Genomic DNA, 17445 nt, shown 5'->3' on the forward strand with positions numbered 1-17445 from the left:
GCATACCAATCAAGGCATTAATGTAATACTAACTCAGCATGCAAACATGATGTAGTTTGCCTTCTCTCACGGCATATGAAAGAGACAGAAGTATAACATTCGCCCAGAATTGGAAGCGATTATTGAACGATTGTCGAAAGAGAGCAACAGAGGCCAAAGAAAGGTTGAAGTTCAAGGAGATCCAAATAAAGAGCCAGACCCACTTGGCTCTCGGCCCCTGGTAATTGGCCCGTGCACCGACATCATCACTCACGACTAAACGAGTTGAATCAAAACAATCACCAATTCCACCTCAATACTTCCCAGCGCAACCTCGGCTCGCTCTTTTGTCGCTGGAAGACTCGAAACACGCAAACCATACATCAGCACATCAATCAACCCACCTGGATTGTCTCACGCCTTCGACAAACCTTGCGAATCCCACCGACTCTACCCCGCGACAACCGCACGATGGCTGCCGCCAACCTCGCGACGTACTCAGACTGCGTCTCCTCCCTCCGTACATCTCTCAAGTTCCTCGAATCCTCAGTCGAAACCCTTGACAATGGCGTCTCTGACTTTCCCCGCCTTGTCAACGTCCTGAAGACAGTCCGCGTGAGTACCACCTCCCCCAAATTTCCGCCCAAGCAGTGCTAACACCGCTCCAGCACTACGAACTCATCCCCCAACCAACCCTCGCCGCCGCAGAAGCCTCCCTCCGCGATGATATAGGTCCATTTATCGCCCTCCTCCTGGCCCGCGCCGACTCGCAGATCGAGCGTCAAGAGCGCCGCATCGAGACCCTCAAAGCCCGCGCCGAACTACAGCAAGGTCGCCTCGCCCGGCCCGATGACGATTTCGATGCAAAGCCCAAGAGGGGCGCCGGCTCCGGCGGCCGCAAGCTTACCGCCGAAGAGAGGCTCCGCGCCCGGGCCGTTCGGCAGAGGAAGGAGGCGCTGAGGTACGGCGTTGAGAGGCTCGAGCTCGAAGTACTGCAGAAGGAGAGGGAGCTGAGGAAGCGGCTTGAGGGGTGATGATCGGGCCGAGAGAGGATGCTCAGAGTACTAGAAAAGCTTGTGCCCAGCTGGAAGAGGGATCTACGCGGCCAGGATGAGACGAGATGAGCGAGATCTGGTGATGGCGACCGCTCACGTCTAAAAGACGCGTGGATCGACACGCAAGCGAGATCGGCGCCGGGCATGCAGCGGGCCACGTCAAGATGCTAGAGGACGCCGATCCGGCCAGCGACGAGGTTGATCCGAAACTCGCTGGCCAGAGTCTTGTGGACGGGTGCCATCCTGGCGCTAGAGATGCCCAAGATCCAAACCCGCTATCCCCCAGTTGGGACATGAATTTGATACCCATTTCTACCAAGACTGCCGCGCGTAAACCTTACGATCCATAGACCCGCCGGATGAACCCGATTCACACATGAGTCTCGAGTGCTTTCATTCCAATAGTCGTCGTATTCACCAAAGGCGAAAGGATACCGTGATCCCTCCTCATTCTAGCTACAGCTCGTCTCGGTACTGCCCATATCTACACCTGGCATTTCCAGATTCCATTGACAAATACAGCCCCTTCGTCAAACACAGCCCAGTCGACTCGCGGGCAATGACCCCGAGATTTCCTCATCAAGTTCGGATCCCCCAGTCGCATTTGGCTTTTTCTCATACAGCACCACCAGCGGCCACAGCCGTTGTTTCGCCTGCAAAGTCGGCAAAGTCGATCTAGTCAAAATCCTTATGGACTCACAAAAGGGGGTAATAAATGAAGTGAAGACAAGCAAGAGATGAGGACAATAAAAAGGAGACATTCGAAGATAAAATAAGGGAATGAAGCCAACTGCCAAGCGCCGTGGGCCGTTTTGTCAAAAAAGGGGGGTTCGTCCCAAATATACTCCATCCAACATATTTCCCATCCCAGTACTGAACCAAATCGCGGAGTCGTGACTCTAAAACGTTATAAAACAAAACAATGAACGAGCAGCCCGTGCGTGGGTCTGACGGTGCTCGACGGCCCTGATGTCGGTCGTCGAACGGGTATCCCAGTGAATCCTTGCGTGGATCGTTGCTCATAACAGGATGAGGTAGTTGCTGGGTGCAATACCCGTCTCGCCATTCTCCTTGCGTGCTTGCCACCACCGTCCACTGACGTCTGAGACTTCGAGGATTTCGTGCTTGGAGAAGGAGATCTCGTTGGCGTCGTCGGGGTTGGCCTCGTAGCTGTAGATGGCCTTTGCCCGGTAGGGGTACTCGGTGGGTGGTACAACCTCGGCATCGGCGCCGGGTGAGTTTGTCGCCTTGGGTTGCATGACCGAGTTGGTGAAGCTTTGGGGAACTGCGGAGCCGCGGCCTCCAACTTGGGAGACGCCGCCGACGGGGGAGGGGTTCTCGAAGCCGTTGAGCTGAGCAGAGGTGTACATCTGGGGAGGCTGGACAGAGTTGGACGTCTCAGGGCGGCCGCCACCACCGTAGCCGTTCATCGTGGATCGGTGAATTGTGGTCGACTCCTTGGCAAGGGCGAACGAGTCGAGGAAGGCTCGTGGGGTTGACGAAGGGTTGGATCCGAAGTAAAAGGTCCAGATAACCTGTGGGGTTAATTAGCCGCGCGCTCAATTGAATTGAGACGCTACTTACGATCACCATAGCCAGTAGGATGAAGCCGGCCGAGGCAGCCTCACGCGCACCGCTATCAGAGTACAGGAGCAGGTTCACGCCCGAAGAGACCAGGACAATTCCCGCAGCGAGATAACCGGTGACGGCGACATGGTAGGTATGGACAGAGTCGCTTCCAATAACGACAAATACTCCGACGATCAGGCACAGACTGTATATGCATCCCCACCAGGCGAATGTCGGGAAAGGCGAGTCGTTAGTTTGTTGTATCCGTCCGATAATGCAGGCAACAAAGGTGATGCACCAGGCAAGCTGGACACGTTAGCGATGCGCTCGCAATGAGCTGACGGCAGAAAGACGCACCATGGCAATGGACAGCGTGGCCAGGGCGAAGGGGTCGCCGAGGATGTTGCTCATCTGGATGCCCTTGCGTCCGCCGTACATTCTCGAGTGGTCCATTTTCTGAAGCGACGGCGAGGTGACCGAGTACGATGGCATAAGGAAAGGAGGAGGTAATCAAGTTGGCGGAGGCCGGTCGGTGGTTGGGAGTCGAGAGGCGCTTTCTTGGGTTGGAGATTGGCTGACGAGCTGGGCGTAGGTAGGGCTCGATTGCTACCGGAGCATTCGGCCAAGGAAAAGCGACGAGAATGGCTGGAAGAGGCTGTGCTCGAATGCGCTGCAAGTGGCCAGGCGAAGCTGTCGGCTGTCGATCGAAGGAGCCTCGCGGGCGTTTTTAATAACGGCTGACGGTCGGGGGGGGGTTATGGTTTTCGAGGGGAGTGATAGATAAAGAGGCACAAGGAGAAGTAGAAGTAGTAAGCAGTAAAGAAGAAAGGAGCGACTAAAGTTGGGGGATCAAAGCCCACGGGGATAAAGTTGGATGGGTTTTTAGCGGGAGAAGAAGAGTAAGATGGATGAAAAGGATTGAATTGGATGGACGGACGGTCTGGAATGGGAAGAGGAGGATGCGCCGCCGTGCGTGTAGTGGGTGAGCGAGCAGTGGGTGAGAAGGGGGGGGGGGGGGAGAGAAACGCGGAGACAAGGGGCAACCCAGGCGCAGCGCAGCGTAGGCTAACCTTACAGTGCTGCGCTGTAGGTACCGCAGTAGCACGCAGTAGGAGGACGCTCGATTGTGGAGAGAGAGTTGGCCTAGGACTGCGGCGTGATTCGATAAAGAGTCCCGTCTTTTTGCGCGCGGCGCGATCGAAACAACAAAAACAGTGGCTGTCGAGTCCCTACGCAGAGACAACAACAGGCCGTAGCGGTAGTAGCGGCAGAGGAGACGTGACGCGGTCACGGTCAGATCAGGCGCTGGGGTGAAAGGTAAGGCAAGGCCAAGCAAGGTAGGACAAAGGTCAAGTCAGGTCAGGTCTGCTGACGGGCGAGAAAATAAGTCAGGGGCAATAAGAGCCTTTTTTTTTTTCCCTTACTCCCAAGGAGGACAGCGGGCCTGGTCCAGCAAGGGCAGCCTCGTATTTTTTAAGAAGGGAGTATTGGTCAAAGAGAGCGGCCGACTCGACAGTGAAATTGTGTCCAGCAATGCGGGGAGAATGGAAAACAATAAACGAGGTGAATCAGAAGGGGAAGAAGCTTTGAAAGAGAAATGCCACAGAACAGAACGGAGCTGAGCTGAGAAGAAGGTGTGGAAATGGCGAGATCTCGGAGGGGACCAGAGCCAACCGACCCAGGCTGTTCTGGGGCCTGGAATCCAATAGTGCTGTACAAGTCCGTACAGCGCAGCCACTGTAGTGCGAATTGTGCAGCAGCCAGCAGAGGCCTCTGAGGTCCCGTCGTGAGGGAGGCCCCGAAATGAAGGGTGTCCCTGCTTGGCCCCCAGCAAATGGGCATGCGTCCTCCAGACAAGCCCGCCCGGCCCTTGCTTGTGGCGCCCCAGTGCGTGCGTCCGTGACGGGGTGGGTGTGATTTGACGGCCTTGATGGATATGGATGGAGATTTGATCCAACAAGGCCAGCCGGAGACCTGCAAGAAACCGAGTCCGTGATTGGATTAGGAGTGGTGGAGATGGAAAAAACTTGAGAGAGAAAAAAACGTTTCGTTTCAACGTTTGTTTGGGTTGGGGGACAATGAATGGTTCAGAGCAAGTGAATCTGAAAAAGTCAAGTCGAGCAGACGGCCAGAGTCAAAACTCGTGGGTTGACCCCCAACTTATCTCACTCGTCGTCACAGCATCCAGACGTCTGCAGGAATGGATCACACACATCTTGGTGGTTGCTTGCTGAAGAGGGTGTTGTCCAAGCTACTGCCAGACCAGTTCAAGCTCGAATCCAGCCGTGCAAAGCCAAGGGCAGGAATCCGACGCCTCTCAAGTCGATGACCCAGACTCTTTCTTCGCCCGCTAACCACATTTTACCCCGTTGTTGTTTGAGATTCAACCGGGGTGGAGAGGGCCGGTCGTGATGGGCTGCACCAAAGCTTGGATGCAGGGGCCGTCGAGGGTTTCATGGTTGCCGCTCAAGCGTAGCCTGCGTATCCGTAGGGTCACGGCCCTCGAGACTTTGGATCGCAACATTCAGGTGGTTTACGGCAAGATCGGGACGATAACAATAGGTCCTCCCCTCCCTTGCCGCTTGCTCGCGTGCGTGTATGTGCGTGTGCATCCCGTCTCCCTCGACCGGGTCTCGGAATGCAAGACATCTGCTCCGTCCAGTGGCTGGTGCTTTCAACCTCCAAACCTTGGATCGTGACGACAAATGCATGACCAAACTGGCATTGCAGCAACCGTCCAGCCTCTGCAACACAGGCCGCCATAGAGCCCAAGCCTCCACATCCAATGCCTTCTTGTGTCTCTTTGAAAGCCGCTCACCTTGGCGCCGCCTACTTGCCATGTCGTGCCGCCGTTCGCCCCCGCCTTTGACGAGTTGCAACGGACTTGACGGATTGCTTGCATCGGATCCCAGCGGTTGCGGATCGCTCCAAAACGGTCGGATCGGCACTGAGCTTATCACGACCAGCGGCATCCGTCCGTGCCTCCGGGGACTCTCCTGCGCTGCGGCTTTGTGCTGCAGGGCGGCGTAGCACGGCTCTCAGATACTCTGGAGTCTTGTGCCGCTGTCTCACAAGGTTGAGTGTGCCTGGTGGCTCTGTGATTTATCACCAACTATTGTCTTGGCAGGCAGTTGAGGCCATTGCCGCGGACTCGGGGCTGTCTATCTGTCTCTCACATCGTGACACTTGACGTTACAATCACCAACACCATCAGCCGCTGTTTATCACTCTCCATGTCCCAGACTCAGCTAAAACTGTGACCGGGTGCCTCCCCATCCGCCGACGACGGCCCCGATTCATCCGATGTTGCACCACGATGTGCCTTGTACTTGTGCCGTGCCAAAAGGCCCTTGAAAACTTTCCGACGGACTTGCTTTGCTTGCCCCTGCCGCTAAGTCAACAACAGCGGGTCTTGCATCCATCAAGCCCTCTGGCGCTGTTTTACCCCTGGCACCACCGAAACTCAATCCCGCACCGCCACGTCTTGAACCGAGATCCATTGCCTGTGGCTGGGACCCAACTTCTTTATCCCTCGAGAACGCGTGGCATCTGACGAGAGCCCTTGCAAGCCCTATCGTTAATTCACCTCGGCTCGGTAGTTGTGAGCAGCCCTCTCGAAACTTGACAGGGCAGCATCTAAGGTGGAGCGAACCCAGTCCTAAGAGGCCTTGCTCCCAACGGTCAATGGTGTGTCGACGATCGTCTGGCATTCCCGTTCTTAGCGCCCACGGAACCCGGGACGCAGAGCCTGCACTGATCACGATCGGCATAGACGTCTCCCGCGCGTATCTGTGACGCTTCTCGCCTGGGGCTGGTTACAAGGCGCTTCGTGTCCAGGTTAACAGGGAGAGCGTTGCGAGCTTGTGCAGGGCAAGGTTGCCCACGGCTAAAGAGGAGAATCTAACCGGACTATGTTGTCATCTGATACGATGTCAACGGCCCAGAAAAAGAGTAGCCGGCGAGTTTCAGACTTGACCCATGAGTCAATAATCGCAGCTGAAAGACCTGTCAAGATCCACTGTGTCTAAGAACTCTTGTGGTGGTCAACGTGTGCTTGGGGGATGTGGGACTGTGTACCCTACACCAAAAGCATGAACAATGGTGTTTGAAAAGACCCCTCGCGTCAATGGTTAGTTCCCATTGTCACAGCGAAACTATGCATGCAAGGGCAAAGCCTGATAATCGGGGAAGCGTATTCATTGGCTTCGGCTCTTGGCTAAAACAACTGACCGAACAAACAGTCCTGAGAGGGCCGCCTTGTGGATGGCATGCAACCAACCACAAACTTTCAAGAGCTAGTATGAAAAATCGATTGTATGCCATTCAACCGGGACGTGCATAAAGTGTGGCTAGACCTGCACAATGCTTTAGCTGCAGATGTTTAAACTCCTGTCAACTCGCGAAACAAACCGTCACGTCTAGCCTTTTGTTCAAGGGCTAGTCAACGATTCATCCAAGGACACGGCGGAACCAGTCAAGTTGTTTTCTTGGGCAATGTCAAAGTTACACGTAGCTCTTTAGCCCGCCCGTGGAGTTGCCAGGAGAAGCTATATCCTCACGACTCGCTAGTGTCAGGCACATGAGTACTGTTCCCTTGCCTTGACTCGTCGTGATGAGAGAAGGTTAGAGCGCTGTGTATTCTACATCTATCCCGCCCTAGAAGCTTACTCCACTAGAGCCGCATCGTAAGTGAAAGAAATACACTGAACCCGAGGGATTTTCAATCGGCACAGCATTGGTGGAAACAGCAGGACACGTGCTGACTTAGGGATTGAGCCAACACTCTGCATTCTGAACTGCCACTGAGCCAAATACGTGAATTATGTGACGAATTTAGTTTCCTCTAAACGGTAGTTCAGCGTTCATCATACTCGTTTCGAAAAAGACAAATCAAGTTCTGTTGAGGTGACTTTGAGGACACCAGTCTCGCAGACTCGTCGCACGATATCAACATTGGCGTCGGGAAATACATACAATTCATGGAACCTAGCCTGAGCATAAGCCGCTATTGATATTCTCAACATCGCAGCTACCAGCAAAAAGGTAATGCAAGCAAAAGTAACAACTGCTTCATCGTCTGCCTGAGCAAAAGTAAAGTCTCGTCTCCCCACCCAGAATCGAACTAGGGACCTTTCGGTGGCAATTTTCCAGTTACAGCCGAACGTGATAAACCAACTACACCATGCGGAGATGATATTTGATGGAAGCGGTCAAAGGCTATGTCGTTTATGTGGACATCGTGAGAGATACTCCACCACGTTGGATTAGGGTTGGGTTGGGAGTGGGGTCTTTGAGTGCCGTTCCTGACTAACACTTCTGCCGTTGAGTACAGTACTAGCCTTGTAAGGAGAGATAGCTGGTCTGGAAATGGCGGAAGCAGTGCTTTATCATGTTGAGCTCTATAGATGCCGCAAGTTTCTCATGTTGTTGTGCTCTATGTAGTCCAGCTTTGGTGTATCCACTCAATCTATCACAGGACATGCCTCTTCTCCCTTGCGGACCGGCATGTCGTCTTGATCATGACCGAAATATGTTGAAGGTCTGCCATGAGACATCGGCCCGAAGCTAAATATGCCGCTGCTGGGCATCAAACTCAGATTGCCCCTTATGCCTGGCCGTCACATTCGAACATGTCTTCAATTCCAATGGGTATCTCGTATGCATCGCTCATAACTCGTCCTCGGCTTCCAGTTCTCGCTCTGCCCTCCTCACTTGTCGTTCAACAATCGCCACCCGCGATTCCAAGTCGGCTATGGTTCTCGAGTTGTCTAGAACGCCTATCTCATACCATGATCGGATAACCGTCTCGCTCCGTTTCCGAAGGTCGGCGATTTCGGCGGCCTGGGCAATCTGAGTCGTTTCAATAGCCTTCATCCTATCCTGCAGCGCAACGAGGTTTGCGCTCTCTGACGGGTCGGGTATCGGGCTGTCCTTGATCGCGGTCAGGGACGAAAGAGTCGCGGGAAACGCAGAGGCCGAGGCGAGGACGATGGATTGTATGGCATCGCTGGATAGCTGCGACGGGGGATCGGAGGGCGCGGTCGCATGAAAAAAGTCTGGATGTGCCTTGTCTAGGCGAGATGAGCAGGTGTTCTAGCAGTATGCCCGTTGCGGCGTACAAATCTTTATCAGTTCGGCATAGACGCGGAACTTGTCCAGGAGATGCGAGAAGCGTCGCTCGAGCTGGCCAATCTTCTCGACGGCCGACCGGTCTTGGACCAGCGCTGGCGACACAGTCTGGCCATGGAGTAGATGCTCGATACGGAGGAGTCGCGACTCGAGCAGGTCGAGCGTCGAAAGGGTCGTGTCGTCCATGGTGGTGGCCATCGTGACAAGTCGCTGGCGCGGGACGTTTGATGCACGTCCGCGGAATGACGGTGTGGATGCGGTCAAGGGCGGAAGTGGGGGGTCAGGAGGATGTCATGAAATTGTGAGTGAGTGAGACCTGCTGAACCATGGCCCTTTGATGTCGCAGACAAGGAGGCGCATCTGGCCCAGGTGTTTGGATAGACGGCATCCAAGATGGGAGAGACAAGAAGTGAGGTCACCTGGTGGTCTTCTACCAGCATCATACAGTACAGATGTACCGTAATTACAGTGCTGGTCCTCCAGTTACACCGCCCGGGAGGCATCCATGATCTCACAAAGCCCCTGGAAAGCCCTGGATGGTCCCTCAACTTATTCCCCGGATTGGGACCCAAGGTTGACTGACCCGGCCTCTGATTGGCTGATCAAAGATCGAGGCGCGTGCTCATTGGCCGCTTTGGCTCGGCACAAGGCTCCAGCGATATGTTCCCCCCCGTTTCTTTGTTCCCAGGATCGTGGCGGAAAACAAGCGCCGTCAGGAATTCCCAGGTCCGTCGTCATCTCCTGACCGGCGCCTCTGTTGGTGTGTTCTCCCTCCTGCATCTCCTCCAACCACATCGGCCTCGTTGGCACTTCTCTCGTGACTCTCCGTCTGGTGTGTCGCGACCGGAGCGTTCAACCAGTCTTGGGGGCCTCTGTGCCGCAGGACGGTACTTACCGTGCAGTGCAGCACGCAACAGCGAGCAGCAAAGTAGCGCTCCCATTGACGCAATCTGGCCTAGGGCTGCCACTCGTGGCTCCGGTCAGTCTCGCCTCGCCTCTTCGTTGCGAGTCAGCAATCGGATTGGAAAGCCGAAGAACGCAGAGATAGACACATACCTACACTCGTGCACACTTTCTACATCGCAACATCTGAACGCCCCCCATCGTCGCAATACGTGCCTTTCCACGATCGCGCCGATTCAACCTCACCGTTACGAGCCTCTTCGTCGTAAATGACAAACTACTCGACTATATCTGATGGAAACGCTTCTACAACCAGAAGTGCCGGCGATATGTCTAGGTGAGACTCGCCCCCTTCCACGCCGACACCGGCCATAGCCAAACAACCTGATCTCGCTGACCATCTGCTCTCCAGACCACGACGTCGCGGCCACAAGGATGGCGGCCATGGAGGCCAAGCCACCACGATCAGCAGTGTCGTGAACCTGCTGAATACCAGTGCGTCCCTCGATCGAGCCCTTGCGACGCGGTGCTGATAACGTCACAGTTGTCGGAGCTGGCACCCTTGCCATGCCCTCTGTCATGTCCCACATGGGAATCATGCTCGGCGTCTTTCTTATTATCTGGTCCGGCATAACGGCCGCGTTCGGCCTCTACCTCCAGTCACGATGCGCCCGATATCTCGAGCGGGGAACCGCTTCCTTCTTCGCGCTGTCGCAAATCACCTACCCCAACGCCGCCGTCATATTCGATGCTGCGATCGCGATCAAGTGCTTTGGAGTTGGCGTGTCGTACATGATCATCATTGGAGATTTGATGCCTGGCGTGGTGCTGGGCTTCCTTAGCAATGCCAACAGCGCTCCTTATCTGGTTGATCGAAATTTTTGGATCACCGCCTTTATGCTCATTATCATCCCGCTTAGTTTCCTGCGGCGGCTGGACTCTTTAAAGTACACCAGCATTATTGCGCTGGTCTCTATCGGGTATCTCATCATCCTGGTGATTTATCACTTTGCGGTCGATAAGCATGCCGACCCGGGGAGCATCCGCGTGATTCAATGGGGCGGAGCCATTGAGACGCTGAGCACTCTCCCCGTTGTTGTCTTTGCGTATACTTGCCACCAGAATGTAGGCCAATCTCATCCCAATTGCTGAACAAGTACTGACTGATTAGATGTTCTCTATTCTCAACGAGCTCAAGGACAACACCCCCTCCAGCGTTATTGGAGTCGTCGGCTCGAGCATTGGCTCTGCCGCCTCCATCTATATTGTTGTGGCCATTACTGGTTACATCACTTTCGGCAACGCCGTGGTTGGCAACATTGTTTCTATGTGTAAGGACTAATCGTGGTCTATATTGATCAAGTGACTAACAAATGATAGATCCTACCGGAGCTGCTTCGACGATCGGAAAGGCGGCTATTGTCGTTCTCGTCACCTTCTCGGTTCCGTTGCAAGTCCATCCCTGCCGAGCTTCACTCGATGCCGTCTTGAAGTGGCGACCCAACCGTCACTCTTCCGGCAACAGACGGACCTCGACGCCTTTACTCCCTACAGCTCCTGCAAATGATCATGGAGCTGGCTCCACCATGTCCGACCTTCGTTTTGCGGTTATTACAACATTTCTTCTAACGTTTGCATACATGACTGCTCTATCAGTCACCAGCTTAGACCGTGTGCTCGCATTCGTTGGCAGCACTGGATCGACATCGATTAGTTTCATTCTTCCTGGTCTTTTCTACTATAAAATCAGCGACCCTGATAGTACATATCACCAGCGTTTGGTTAAGGAGGACGACGACATGGGAGAAGACTCCAGCACATCAGACGTGGAAGACTCTGCCGCTCTGGCTCAGAGCACGACCAGCGTTCGCAGCGGTGTTAGCATGGCCAGCAACGTCAGCACCCGCAGCAACCGAAACTCATGGCGATGGCGCAGAAAGTGGCGATGGGATCTCGAACACATCGAGCACCACCACCTCCGCAGGCTTTCGCTCGCCCTCGCCCTCTACGGAGCGGTCGTCATGGCCGTATGCTTGGGCATCAACATCTTCTCTGCAGCCACTGCTAACTAGACTGTATTTTTCTTGTACGGCCTCATTGGGGATGACGAATGTTGGGTATCAAGACGTGTGATAAGACGGCATATAGGCGTTTTGATAGCGAGTAAGCTTTGAAGACGGCTCAGGCGTTGTTTTAGATATGGTTTTTGGTGGTGCTTCAATACAATTCTTCATAGCGACAAATGGCGTGTCTCTTCTGGTGACCTCAAACCCTCACCACATATCGTACAGTCCTCCCAATTGCATTTCTCCCGGGTGCATGGTGACCTTTGGTGACCTGGTTGACATCGTCGTTTCTTCCCATCCAATCGTTCTCTGGAATTGCTCTCTCCATTCAAATCGGAATACACCTGACCCAAGCCAACGCCTCGAAATGCCTTTCATACATATCATACAGCCATTCTAGGCCTCCCTCAGCGAACCTTGACTTCCTCCGTCTTCACGGTGCCCTTCTGCTGATCCTGCTTGGGCCCAAACTGCTTCTTCGGTAGGATGCCAACCATTGAGAGTAACCGCCATGCCGTGTCGGTGGGCTGTGCACCAACACCAATCCAGTACCTCGCACGCTGTGTGTCGAGCTTGATATCCTTGTGAAGCTTTCCGGAGTTGTCATACGGATCGGGCTTGGGGATCGGGTCGTACGTGCCGATAACCTCGAGCGGGCGGGAGTTGCGCGCCGTCCTGCAGTCTCGTTAGTTGGGACGAATTGGTGAGGGCGGATTGAGAGCGGTGTACCGGGCGTGGGCGATGACGATGTTGTAGAATGGCTGGTTTCGGCGCCCGAAGCGGGCGAGGCGGATCTTGACAACCATGGCGGCAATGGGCGAGGGGAATTGACGACCACGACCGAGATAGAACTGCTGAAGCTGGTATCGTGATGGTGAACAATTTCGAACCCCCCGGAGTCCCGGAGCTTGGTTTTGCCGCTCCAGCCAATCAGAGGCGGAGCCGAGTCCGGGGTGGTTCGGTGTTCTTGCCCGACAGGCTCGTCGCTGAAAGCACTGCGCTGATGTGATGTCAGTCCCCTGAACTTTCCGACCTTCCGCCATTGACGACATTCCAAGTCACCTTACTTTTGCATCATCTGAACGATTGGCGTTTTTGCTACTGCTGAAGCTATCGCGAAATATTATAGTTTATTACAAGAGCTGAGAGATTCAAAGACATTATGGCGATCAAGGTAGGCTACGGGGCACCGTTCTTGGAGCTTGTGTACTGACTTGCTTAGACCCTCGGAGCCAAAGCTGCTGCTGCTCTCGACCAGGAGCTCATGAGCACCGGCGCATTTTCGATCGATCAGCTGATGGAGCTGGCTGGTCTGGCCGTCTCGCAGGCTGGTAGGTGACTGGCATGAGCCGCCTGAACCATTGGGCTCTGGATGCAAGAGCTCAAAGTCAAATAGTTCCAAACACTAATTCTACTAGTTTACCGTCTTCAACCTCTGGAAAGTGGTCGGAGGATCCTTGTTGCATGCGGCCCCGGAAACAACGGTGTGTTCCGCTACTGGTCTTTCAAGATGATTTACTGACAACTTCAAGGCGGTGATGGACTGGTAGCCGCTCGCCATCTCCGCCACTATGGCTACAATCTGACCGTCTTCTACCCCAAACGGAGCAAGAATGATCTTTACCAGGTGAGTGATTCTCTCCCAGTTACACCTTGATTCACCACGTGCCGGTTGTACGGTGTTGTTGCAGTCCCAGGTTGGCTTGGCTTCCGGATGGTCCAGTGGATGTATTGTTTCTAGGGATCTCTTATGGTGTGCATCCTGTCAGTCCTGCAAGGATCGATGGGTGGAAGCAATTGTCGTCTCAGATCTTCCGAGAGTTGCAGTCCTGTCCCTCACACATAGCCAACTCAAAACCCACATCCACCACGCATAATGGCCGCTTATCGTTTGCGTAGCGGCTTGCAAAACAGCTCGAAGACCTCGACGTCCCCTTCGTGGATGACTTTTCGTCAGCCGTAAGCTCGACGGACCACATTGTCGACGCCATCTTCGGTTCGTGCTCGTACTCGTCCTCCAACAGCGATTGCTTTTAACCGTTCACCCAGGCTTCAGCTTTTCGGGCGAAGTTCGAGAGCCATTCCCCGCGGTAATCCAGGCTCTTCAGGAAACCAAGTTGCCGGTCACGTCGGTTGATGCTCCCTCGTCATGGGATATCGAGAACGGCCCCCCCGAGTCTGGGCTCGGCAGCTCCTTTATGCCTACGGCACTTGTTAGTCTGACAGCGCCGAAGCCGCTAGTGAAGCACTTCAGGGGACGGCACTTCATTGGCGGACGGTACGTACCCGTGCAATAGCGTTGTCAGATGGCAATTAACTCTCGGTCCAGATTCGTGACTCCTGCCATTGCAAGCAAGTATGGCTTTGAGGTTCCCGAGTACAAAGGCATCGATCAAGTTGTCGAGGTTGAGACGACTGGGCAGAAACTCTAAAAAGGATGTCGGATCGCCGGCGAGTCGAGGTTTGGGGGTCGGCCGGCAACTCCCTCCTGTCCTTCTCCCGAGGCAATATCATATTACATGACCCGGCAGCCTCCTCTCAGACTGTTCGGACAGACTGGGCTTGGACACTGCCCGTCACGCATGTCATTTCCCAGGAGCAGCAGACCTAGCGGGCAGACCAGCATGGGTGGGTGAAATGCGTGACAGAACTCAACATAGACGAGATACTCTTTCCCGCAGACTTGGCATGCAGCCGAATGCTGCGTGCACATTTATCGTGAGCTCGAGCTTGGTTGTTCAGATTCTGATACTGGATAGGCGATGATAGGAGTCGACAGATGCGAGAATGGGGGGGACCTGCACCAACGACATGGACAATGACGCTGAAAAGGGGCGCCGCAGAGAGAAAAAGAGACAAAGAGACGAGTTGACAATAAGCAACAAAGACGAAAAGAGGCTTGATAATGATATCGTTGATCAGAGGCCGTGGCCTATTGGGCTGGGTCGAGACGACTGTGTCTCGAGGACGACCGGATAGGGCTGATATAAAGGGTGTGGCGTCGGATGGGCCTCTGGAGTCTGTATGGCTTAGAGGGGACAGAAGGTTGCCACCGCGGCCCAGCGTGTCCAGGGGTGGCTCCAGGGGCCACAGGGTCCCAACCGGAGCTTAAAGGTGAGGGAGCGAGTCTCCGTCGGTCGGTCGTCTCAACCGCAGGCGACGTTACCTGGCGGGCTCGTGGCGAAAGAGGGACATGGTGACGAGCGGATCAGATGGCGCCGCACTGACGGAGACGGAGCAGGAACAGGCAGAAACAAGAGCATGCGACGACGAGCCATTTTGAGAGAAGCGATATTAAAATCGTGTGCGTCCACCGAGGAGCGTCTGCTGGTGAAAACACACACTTGTCTGATCCAATTCGGGGCAGGGAGTCCAGGAGCCGGAGCATTTGCTCCTTGACCCGCCTGATAGGCGGGGGCGGCAATGCGGCGCTTACAAAAGGAAGTGAGCGCAAACGGGGTCCGCTTTTCCCTTCTCCAAGCTCCCCATGGACTGAGGCTTTGCTATCGACGGTGTCAATTGTTTCAACGGCCTCTCTGGAGACGGTCACTTATCTGCCGGCGATCGGCGCCGCTGCTGGAGCCAGCTGGAATCGCCCTGCCCTGTCCTGGCCCTGGAGAGGTTGTCTGTCCGTTAGCCTTGACCCCCCGCGGCGCATGACACCCAGGGAGGGGCGTCTTGTCTCCGCCACGCTTGCGCCATCGATTCGCTAGTGGTTTGGGCGAGGTTCCAGAGGTTCCAGAGGTTCCAGAGGGCCAAGAAACAGACAAAGAGGTGCATGCAGGCCCTCCGTATTGGCCTCCATCCGCGGGTTGGTTGATCCTCGCTGTCGGTACGGGAGCCTCGGACGGCGCCGTTAACTAGCGCCGTGTGCGCAATGTACGTCCGTTGCACGCCCGCCCACCAGGGCCCAACTCAACTGCTCACCTTATATCACGGGCCGCTGCGATAACCATTCCCGCTGAACGAGGCCAATGCCAAGCATCTCGGGCGCTACCACGGTCAGGGTCCTGAGGGTGGTCCGGGATCCCGGGATCCACGATCGCGGATGGACGATGCGATGCCTGTGCCTGCTGCCTCCCAACCGCAGACACCACGACCGGGGCGACGGGCTCTCGTCTAGGGATTTAGACGCGCCATCACCAACAGGTACAGTAGATTGCGGATCAGGGCGCCACAGGCCCAGTCGGGTGCACGTATCGCGGTACCCCCGGCAGTCAAGCCTTTAAAGCTCCGGCTCCCTCTGATTGAATCATGGTTCGAAGCATGCGCGCGGATTCCCAGGCGGTCCCTAACCACTGACAGGCTGTCGCGTGAAGCACCCCGGAACATGGTTCAACGATGCATGCGGAGCCTCGGCTGGGGAGGCTAAGCAGAACGGTCCAGACCGTTGAGCTACCAGCTTATTCCTCGATCACCTCGATCACCCCGCTCACTGGGCTGTGAGGAAATGCTCTGAAGATCGGGAGAAATCACAAGGCACCGAGACGACTGTCCACGTAACTGGGACCCGTATTTGATACAATCTCTCTCGGTGACACCGGAAGTGGCACGGTTCTTTACTGGCGGTGCACCAAACTTGGTTGGTGAGTTGAGGCCAGAGTGGTTGATGGCTGGTGGGCCAAGTGTGGCGTTGACCTCTGGAGAAACGAATCAGGACCCTAGGGGACCAGTGGCCGTGCAGTCTGAGAAAAAAGACTTGGTCAAAATTGAAGATCTTGCTCTTCTTGGTGTTTCAACAGAGAGCATCGCCCTTTTCAACACCCCACTATGAGCTCTCTTCTCCAGCAGACGACGGACGATCCACCACCCTCCGCCGCCAGTGGTAACGCGGATTTGGGAAACGGCAAAGTTCCTATTAGTGGACTTGGCGGTTTCTCGGCTTGATGCTCGGGATTTGATGCATCACATGGCAGGCAGAGGTGCCATGCCACGGCGGCCTTACTGCGTAGTATCAGTGTCTAGGCCACTGACCCCTGCTGTCAGAAATGATTGGGCTGCCAGCTGACAACCGTTGACAGCATTTTTTTGCCCAGGCCCAGGCCCTGGGTTGGATTGGATTGGATTGATTGTCGACGCCAGACGCGCCCAACTGGGAAAGCCCAACTCGAGTTCTTTCTGCATGAAGTAGACATGCACTCGGTGCAGAAGGACGTGCAAAGGTGGATCACGATTCAGGCAGGATCGGTGGAGATGAGAGACAACGCCAATAGCAAAGAGATTCTGATTAAGGTCGACAGTAGCGCACTCAGACACGCGCAAGTGCAAGTGCAAGCGGTGTGCGTGTGCGTTGCTTGCTTGTGCCGGAGAAGATGCCCGCAGTTTCTAACTGGCCCAGCCTGCATGCTAGTCTCAACAGACGCTTCGACAGGCACCACGAGCATAACGCGCGAGGCTTTACCGGGGGAGTTGGGGGAACACCAAGGAGGCTAGGGCAGCCATGGCGGCCAGGGCGGAGAGCCTCGTCCGGGGTGGATCAGAAGTGCACATCAAATCTCAGCTTTGGGGGTTATATTGGCCATGACCGTCGAGATGCTAAAATCACAATCCCACTCAAAACTCAGGGTCTCTTTCCCCTCCCCCTGGTGGCGGAGGATTTCCTCCTCCCGCCCACACCAGCCCGGACGTCAGGAACTAGCTCGAGTCAAGCACACCCAGTTTCGTCAACGTCCAAGGACCCGGGAACCCGGTCCCGCACTCAGGGCCGTGTGGGGCAAGCCATGATCGACAGCCAACGTTGAGAT

At 55.1% G+C, this 17445-nt stretch overlaps 6 protein-coding genes and 1 non-coding gene across 7 annotated transcripts; 3 read left to right on the plus strand and 4 right to left on the minus strand.

The window, feature by feature from the left end:
- Positions 1–450: 450 nt before the first annotated feature.
- Positions 451–1013, plus strand: LRP88_13392 (DASH complex subunit Spc19; the record flags this gene model as incomplete). The annotated part of the gene is made up of 2 exons (XM_083249764.1): positions 451–594; positions 648–1013. 2 exons carry the CDS (start codon positions 451–453, stop codon positions 1011–1013), a joined length of 510 nt encoding a protein of 169 aa, XP_083094098.1.
- Positions 1014–2053: 1040 nt separating this feature from the next.
- Positions 2054–3041, minus strand: LRP88_13393 (osmosensor SHO1; the record flags this gene model as incomplete). Its single annotated transcript, XM_083249765.1, has 3 exons — positions 2054–2569; positions 2625–2909; positions 2961–3041. The coding sequence occupies 3 exons, from the start codon at positions 3039–3041 to the stop codon at positions 2054–2056; spliced, it is 882 nt and encodes a 293-aa protein (XP_083094099.1).
- Positions 3042–7705: 4664 nt separating this feature from the next.
- LRP88_13394 lies at positions 7706–7793 on the minus strand. The gene has a single exon. It is a non-coding gene; the product is annotated as a tRNA-Tyr (tRNA).
- A 477-nt stretch (positions 7794–8270) lies between these two features.
- On the minus strand, positions 8271–8918 carry LRP88_13395 (uncharacterized protein; the record flags this gene model as incomplete). Its single annotated transcript, XM_083249766.1, has 2 exons — positions 8271–8674; positions 8723–8918. The coding sequence occupies 2 exons, from the start codon at positions 8916–8918 to the stop codon at positions 8271–8273; spliced, it is 600 nt and encodes a 199-aa protein (XP_083094100.1).
- Positions 8919–9964: 1046 nt separating this feature from the next.
- Positions 9965–11707, plus strand: LRP88_13396 (aspartate/glutamate transporter; the record flags this gene model as incomplete). The annotated part of the gene is made up of 5 exons (XM_083249767.1): positions 9965–9972; positions 10048–10130; positions 10180–10730; positions 10807–10966; positions 11016–11707. The coding sequence occupies 5 exons, from the start codon at positions 9965–9967 to the stop codon at positions 11705–11707; spliced, it is 1494 nt and encodes a 497-aa protein (XP_083094101.1).
- A 401-nt stretch (positions 11708–12108) lies between these two features.
- Positions 12109–12507, minus strand: LRP88_13397 (mitochondrial 37S ribosomal protein bS16m; the record flags this gene model as incomplete). Its single annotated transcript, XM_083249768.1, has 2 exons — positions 12109–12376; positions 12431–12507. 2 exons carry the CDS (start codon positions 12505–12507, stop codon positions 12109–12111), a joined length of 345 nt encoding a protein of 114 aa, XP_083094102.1.
- Positions 12508–12863: 356 nt separating this feature from the next.
- LRP88_13398 (NADHX epimerase) lies at positions 12864–14133 on the plus strand (the record flags this gene model as incomplete). Its single annotated transcript, XM_083249769.1, has 7 exons — positions 12864–12875; positions 12924–13032; positions 13120–13185; positions 13234–13328; positions 13601–13697; positions 13751–13979; positions 14031–14133. The coding sequence occupies 7 exons, from the start codon at positions 12864–12866 to the stop codon at positions 14131–14133; spliced, it is 711 nt and encodes a 236-aa protein (XP_083094103.1).
- Positions 14134–17445: the final 3312 nt, after the last annotated feature.

This window comes from Fusarium phalaenopsidis, assembly GCF_050370095.1.
Source record: "Fusarium phalaenopsidis strain FUZ10S chromosome Unknown contig_32332, whole genome shotgun sequence".
In the NCBI taxonomy this organism is placed as follows: Eukaryota; Fungi; Ascomycota; class Sordariomycetes; order Hypocreales; family Nectriaceae; genus Fusarium; species Fusarium phalaenopsidis.